The sequence below is a fragment of the Montipora capricornis genome, chromosome 2 (genome assembly GCF_036669925.1).
Source record: "Montipora capricornis isolate CH-2021 chromosome 2, ASM3666992v2, whole genome shotgun sequence".
NCBI lineage: Eukaryota > Metazoa > Cnidaria > Anthozoa > Scleractinia > Acroporidae > Montipora > Montipora capricornis.
This window is the reverse complement of record NC_090884.1, coordinates 13,461,818-13,469,317: the sequence shown is the minus strand read 5'-3', so window position 1 is coordinate 13,469,317 and position 7,500 is coordinate 13,461,818. Positions and strand designations below refer to the sequence as shown.

Below are 7,500 nucleotides of genomic sequence, written 5' to 3'. Positions count from 1 at the left end.
GTTAGTGTCTAAAATGCTCTTCTAACTAAGACAAAAATGATGGTATCCTTGATGAGGGTTTTACCGCAAGAATATTACACCGAACACTCAATCGAGCGTTCACTTTCATTTTGGGGTGTTAGCAGTTAGAGTGTATAGTTAGAAAGAGTAACAATGACCAACAGGGTTTACTTAGCTATGTGGCTAAATACAATTTGCAACTCCTGATAAAAGCAAACTTGGACTAAATTTAGACGTGGTGTGGTATGCCCATGACATCCCAGATGTGAGGGTGTTATCGTCGCTGTTTATTCCTGTTCTCAAAATCAGCGCTTATCTGTCACATACGATAACATCCTGGCTTTTTCCAATAGCTTCCTGCACTACTAATATAAGGTGACAACATTCAGTTAGCAGAGAATAAAGTACTGAATATTATAAGAGTATTTAATAATGAACCATCTCTGAAAATTTTAGCCCGATACACTAGCCAATTATTATGTCTGAGCAATGTTGCTGTGGCAATTCGAAATTTCACGGAAATGTATGGGATCTTCAGCCCCTAAAGGCTAACAACTGGGTTGTAATCAAAGCTAAAAGGCGTAACAGAGATTTATCTACGTTTTACAAGTTTTTTTTACCTTTGAAGTGAATTTGTTTAGAGCATGATGCCTTCTGCGAGCAAACTCGTATGTTAACAAACAAATGTACACAATGACGTCAGCAAAGATGCCCATATAAGCTAAGGAGAGAATGAGTACCATATAACAACTTTAAATGATGGAGGACCAATCCAGTTTAGTTTGTCGATTGCATTTGCTAAGTACTAGGATTCATCCACCACCTTTTGACGTGCAAAATCAATATATTCAAATATATTAGCAAATCAAGACGTGTTTTACTCTCACATACGTCCATTTAGAAGCCTTATTCTCTTTTCTTACCATATATTAGCTACCGCATTTTGATCTGGACTCTACCAACTCCTCTCGTTACCTTGAGCCACTTTATAGATATTCGCATTATTACTTTCTCGCCTCTCGTCGTATTCCTTCTAAGCCCCTCTTCTCTAACCTACACGTTATTTCCCTACATTCTGTTTATAATTTTCAAGTCTCTTGCTTTGTACCTTTTACCTCATCCTCTGTCTCCTCTGTCTTTTCTTCCCCACGTTAACTGTGATAACCATGATTATGAAACTCGTTCTCGCTTTAACTTTCACAAATTCTTTGTAAGATAACAATTTGCCATCTGTTATCAAGCACCTATTACTGTTCGAAAAGCCCTTACATTGAATAATTTTTTGAAGTCTTAAGTCTCATTATTTAAGTCTCTGAAGCTTGCCTTTGACTCGGACAGTGATCACTTAAAGTTTCTGCAACTTCTCCTTTCTTCAATTTGAATGCTGTGCTTGTGGAGTCCCACCCTGGGAGCAGAGCCTCCTTTTGTCTTTTTCTTTACTGAGGAGGAGAAAAGGAGGCTCTGCCCGAATCGCGTCAACTCTTTGAAGCCACCGCAGCCCGAACGTCTGGACTAGTCAATCGGTCAAACCGGTTTTTCCAGTGCGAGCGTACGTTTAGTGACAAAACCGATGGTTATAATTGAGCCCGCTGGTATGAAAAACCAAGATGGCCGCGAGATCTGGCATATTAGGCTTGGGTTCGAGACTGTATCCTGGCAACATGCAGCGCATATTCAATAAAGATCTTACTCGATTCCTGCAGAGCCTTTTTCGAGAACGCCAAATCGAGCAAGCAAAATAAAGGCTCTGCTAGCAGGGTGGTGGAGTCCTTGTATGTTTATGTGTCTGTGTAGTTGCCTTACCCCGACTCAAGAAGTTTATTTTCTCTTTCTTTGTTCACCATTAGGTTTTGGCTCTACTCTTGCAATTTATTAGACTTGCCACAAGTCGACCTCACGATAATCCCAGGAGAAAATGTTTTGGCGAGCGAATCGTGATTTAGATGAGCGAGCGACGAAGTCGCGAGAGGTCGACTTGTCTCGCTTGCAAGGTCTTCATTTGCGTCTCGCGCCAAAAAGGGGATGACGTCATTGGCACTTGATACCGCAATCCGACGAAAACAATCGAGCATGTTTGTTTCTACGAAATTGAAAGAGGAAATTTGTTGACTTTGTGCTAACGGTATCAGAAACAAAGATGAAATAAAACGAAAGCTTATTTCAATCTCTAGTCGCCGCTTGGAAAGCAGATCTTTAGTGGTATTTTTTGAACCAACAGTACTTGCGCCGTGATTTGTGCTGATAGAAACGAAACACTAATTCGAAAGATTAGCAAGTATTAAAGGGAAAGCTTCGAATCGTCAAGAAATTCAATTGATTTCACTCATGAAAGATCAGGTAGGCTTCAGGTGTAGGAGACGTACTAGACCGGGATTAAAAGATACATCTTAGTGAAACTTAAGCTTACCATTTAGCGATGCAATGACTCTCGTCGATGAATACTCATGCATTTTAAAATTTTTTGTTCCATTCGACGAAAAATGTGTCGATAGTCATTGAGAATCGCCTCGGGACTTCCAAACATCAGTTTATACTTAAGATTTTAAATGTGTTGTCTCCTACATATGACGCTCTAATGCCAAGAGACCAAATCTTTCGTGAGTGAAATCAGTGGAACAATTACGAAGACGATAGCATTGCAATCCTCTCCAAGTAAATGACCAAAAGCGTACGGGACTAGTTCAAAGGTCAGACTTTTCCCAGCTCCGGTTGGAGCTGACACAAGCAGATCTATGCAAGACAGATATTCTTGAATTATTTTCCTCTGATAGTCGGGGAATTTGGATCTGGTGGCCTTTAGTAGCATGTTGAAAGTCATGCTTTCACTGCGTGTGGCAAATTTGATTGACAACTCTATCCCCTGGGGTCCACGAGGACTACTCTGATTGGCCTAGCTCAGCGACCCGTTTTTGGGTCGCTAAATTGGCGCCAATCAAGTATGAAAAGTCCTTCGTTCCGGGTGTATCTAGACGAAGGACTTTTCGAAAGTCTAGCAATTTATATTTACTTGAAGATAAATAAAGTGGAAATAAATGGAAATAATAAATATTTTAAGTCATAAATGAAACATCAAATTTGGGATATATAGCGACATCTAGTGCGCACATTTCTTTTGAGAACAGTGTGAAGACAGTAAAACAGTAACGAAGAGATAAATACGACATACTATCACATGTCTTTTAATAACGCCGAAAAAATGAAGAATATAATTTCAAAAATGTACCGCATGTAAATTTATGGTTTCGCAGGTTTTTACTCCAATGAGACAATGTTTGGGAAGGTTAAATTAAGACAAAATAATGTTTTCTATATCCTGCTGAGCAAACTTATTGGAACCTTACATTCTCACAATTTTGAGTTTTTCTCTTGTAATCAACACGTTATAAACAGCCTCTTTGATATGTGACTACAGGCATGTTAGTCTGCTCTTTCGTAATAATCGAGAAAGGCAACCCTGAAGAAAAATTATCATTCAAGAAACTTGATCTGGAAACTTTTCTAATAATCAGGTAAAATTTCTAATGAAATTTCTTGAGTTAAACCTACTCCACTCTTTTGTCTGTACTGGCACTTAGATCTAAGTTCACCAAAATAAAATTCTAATATATTTTTCCCGGATAACATATACATTTAAATTACGAACATGTTGAAGTCAATTTTTCATACGTTGCTACCAATTTCGGTACCCTTGACCGACTGAATTTGATAGCTAAGAGACAAATATAAATCTCAAAATCTCAAGCATCTTCATTCGCTTGGGGCGAAACTGCACAAGTGAAAAGTGAAGTACATATATATCTCAGTCCCTGAATAATTTAAATGTCATAGTCACCTTTGAGTCAATTGTCTTGGCCTCGCTCTCTATTGATTTTTTGTCATTTGGAACAGCTAGTCTAGCAAGAATTCTTCGAAATAATGAAAACACTATTCCCATGGTGAAAATTGAAGGCCCCAGGAAGGTAGATCAGTCGTCAAGAATCCAACGAAACTGTCTCTTTCCTTGAGTTCTACAATACCAACAAAGAAGCGATTAAAAATAGTGTGTCAACTGGTCGACGCAGCTGTTATGCATAATATGACAAGCCGCTTAAGTTGTGCTCGGTGCATTATCTTTCAATAATTATTAAATGCTACTGATGTTGCTAATTCTGCTCGCTTTATTTCCATTCAAAGGTCGTCTTGAATATTGAAATTAGAATATTTAATGCTTTGCTGCGTCAATAGCAGCATTCCCATAATGAAGACATTTGAATGTTTTTCTTTCACTCTAAACAGCTCACTACGATTACGGAAGAGAGCTTCGATACGGTGGACAACCTCTACCCAGTCTGCGACAAGTCATTGTAATATGCCCAAGGAGATGTTGTCCCCAAGCAGGTAATTTTACCTTTCTCTTCCCAAATTCAGTGATTATACTAGGGTTTACACTGGGGCAGATGTCTTGGTACCAGCACACTAGGGGAGATGGTTTGGTATCTGTTGTAAAATATTGTTTTGTTTCATTACCTTACATATACCCCCTGAGGACCCCTGTTTTACAACGGACCCCCCACGGATGACCCTGTGCTTGTTGGATTCAGTTCGTGGACATAGAAGCAAAATTAGAAAAGAGATCGTACAAAATCTGTAATTTATTTACGTGTTATTTCTCCTAAGAATTTACAACAGTACCGGACTCGTTTTGTGGCGGTGGCTGATTGCCTTATTTTGTTGCAGGCACAACAGCAAGGTGTAGGGATGGCACAGTGGGGAGAGCACTCGCCTCCCACCAATGTGGCTCGAGTTCGATTCTCAGACTCGGCGTCGCTTATTTCCCTTTCGTAAACGGTCGTTGCCATTTCTCAGAACGGTCGTTGCCATTTTTTAGCTCTGAATTACACTCATTGGGTCTAAGAACTCAAAAGGTTGCGGTTACTGGGAGTTGTGTCTCGCTGGTCATATGAGTTAGGGTTTGGGTTAGGGTTCTGTTTAGAGTGAGGGCTAAGAACCCGAGTTCGAGTCTTGAAATTTTCGGACTCTTTTTTTCCTCCAGTTTTTCTTTTATAAATGTTTTTCTTTTCCTTTTTTGTCTTAATTTTTGTTATTATTTTTCTTAGTTTGTTTTTTTTTTAATTTTCTTTGAAGTGAAGTGTGTAGTCGACCGTTATAAATGGCATCGACCGTTTCAAATGGCAACGACCGTTCTGAGAAATGGCAACGACCGTTTCAAGGACCGTTTACGAGGAAAATTTCCCTCGGCGTCATATGTGGTTGAGTTTGTTGGTTGTCTCCTCTACACCGAGAGGTTTTTCTCCGGGTACTCCGGTTTCCCCTCTCTTCAAGCACCAACCTTTGACTTGATTTGCTTTCGTCGTTAATTTCAGTTTACAGTGTCCCCAATTAGAGCTCCAGCGCTAGAACGACTAGACACTTCAATAAAGTTCCTTTCCTTTCCTTTCCTTTCCTCAGTTCTTGATGTTTCGTATCATCTTATCGGTTTCTGTATTCATACACTTAACTATTCAGTCTCGATATTACAACATAGTATGAAAACACAGAACTGTATTATGCATTTACCGTTGTGCGAACTCGGACCCTCCGGATCAAAAGTCACGTGTCTTCACCACTACACTACAAAGACGAACATACTCAACCCAACACAATTCTTTTTATAATTTACTTTTGTATGATAAGTCAATAGACCTTTTTCGCTTGTACATTTTGTTTTCCCAATACAGATCATGTGATAATACTCAGGAGGTTTGGTCCTTTGTTTTGTTCATTAAAATGAGTGCATGCAAGCCCGAATATGCCTGCATGCACTCTTTTTAATGAACAAAACAAAGGACCAAGCCTCCTGAGTATTATCACATGATCTGTATTGGGAAAACAAAATGTACAAGCGAAAAAGGTCGATTAATAACCATGTATAATAACTAAAACTAATCCTAGCCTGACACTAAATTTTCTCTGGTCTTAATTTAGGCTCCAAAAAAAGTTTCTTCAACTCATCTGAGTAGGTATTCAACCTAGGTAACTGATGAGGATCACCAATTTAACCTAGGTAAAAACGGATTCAACCTGTAACGGATTTTACCGGCAACATAAACGCTAACGGAATCCCGGTATTCCGTAATGTAAACATCTTTGAATCCGAATACCTCAAAAACCACGAATCCGGAAAAATCTGCTCTAGTGTAAACGTAGTCTAAGCATTTTGTGCTTTTCGTGGTGCAATTAAATGCCCTTAAACAATTGACCATGGCATCTAAAAATTTTGCGGCCCTCAAACGGTTTACAGTAACTACCTTTGATCTCTAAATGTCAAGATAAATGTTGTCGCGCTCGGTATTGCCGGCGTCCTTCACAACAATTAAAATAAGCACGAATTACCAATAATTTCTAAGGACAAAGGACATAATTGTAAATACGCAATTTATTGACTTAGGCAGGTAGGAAAAATAAGATGTCAGGTAAAATTTGACGATTTTAATTAAAGAGGAAGACCTAACTCTTAGGTTCATTTACAAGTATTTAGGTATCCACAAAACCTTGACGCAGAGTACCTGGGAGCGAGCTTAGTGTCCACTCGATAGACGTTCTGCTAACTTAACAATCTCGTTCCCAGAACCGCGATCCTTTTGGCCAGCGCCGGGGATCGGTCCGGCGTCCCTAATCATAGGTGTCCTTAGATTATGTTTGCACAATTCGAGCTCAGGGAAAGCTTCAACTATCTAAATGGCCTTTCCCAATCCTGCTACTTTCCATGCGGTGGGGGATAGCGATCGAAAATAAATGGAATACTCTTTCGGGTGCATTGTGTTACGCACATGAAGATAAATAATTTCCCCTTTCTTGTATAAGGAGATTGAAGATCTTTAAAAGGTTTTGGTCATGAATTATCGTACTTTGGTGAATAATCAATGCAGTCTTTCTCTGAACTGGATATTCGTTTGAAAAGTTATAACGTAATTTTTTGTTTCATTCGTTCACAGTTGGATAACAGCCAGAAAACCACACCTTAAAGAAATGTCTCCGCTGACACAGAAAAAAACAAGTACAAAAGAACAATTATTTACTTGTGCCCATGTGGTGTCACAAGCTGATGTTGCAGGGCGTATTGACCAAACTTGCCGTCAGAGAGGGCGCGCGCTTCGACAACGATGACTTCACATATGCTGGCCGTTAGTGAGTTTTTGTTCAAAGTTGCGGGGTATTGAAGCAAAACAACAGCCTGCAGTGATATCAGTCGATAACTAAAAGCGGTGGGCTAACGAGCAAGCCCAACGGCAAAAAGATTTTTCCTGGCAAGTCATCAAAACACAGCACTGACCGTTCATTTTTCAAGTTGTGAATTTTTGTTTGGCACTGATACAATTCCGAAGAAAATATATCCCCTAACGAAGAACATCACTGTAAGGTAAGAGCCATTATCGCTGAACTTTAAGCTACGCGATTGTCAAATTGAGCTTGATTCTTAGCGTGCATTTTTATATTCATCAATTTAGAGCTTCTTTGCAT

The 7,500-nt window shown here is 39.4% G+C and overlaps 2 protein-coding genes across 3 annotated transcripts in view; one reads left to right on the top strand and one right to left on the bottom strand.

The window, feature by feature from the left end:
* The window catches only part of LOC138038893 (uncharacterized), a 12,849-nt gene extending 8,732 nt beyond the window's left edge, over positions 1-4,117 (bottom strand). The window contains exon 1 of one of the 2 annotated variants that reach the window (XM_068884971.1): positions 3,833-4,117. In XM_068884971.1, coding sequence (XP_068741072.1) covers positions 3,833-3,934 — 102 coding nt within the window. In that variant the 5' untranslated portion in view covers positions 3,935-4,117. Of the gene's footprint in view, positions 1-620; positions 718-3,832 lie in introns of those variants that run through there. The other variant, XM_068884972.1, reaches the window with a different exon arrangement.
* A 2,966-nt stretch (positions 4,118-7,083) lies between these two features.
* LOC138038890 (uncharacterized) overlaps positions 7,084-7,500 on the top strand; it is a 10,580-nt gene continuing 10,163 nt past the window's right edge. Inside the window, exon 1 of the mRNA XM_068884967.1 lies at positions 7,084-7,399. The gene's annotated coding sequence lies outside the window, so the exon portion shown is untranslated. The remainder of the gene's footprint in view (positions 7,400-7,500) is intronic.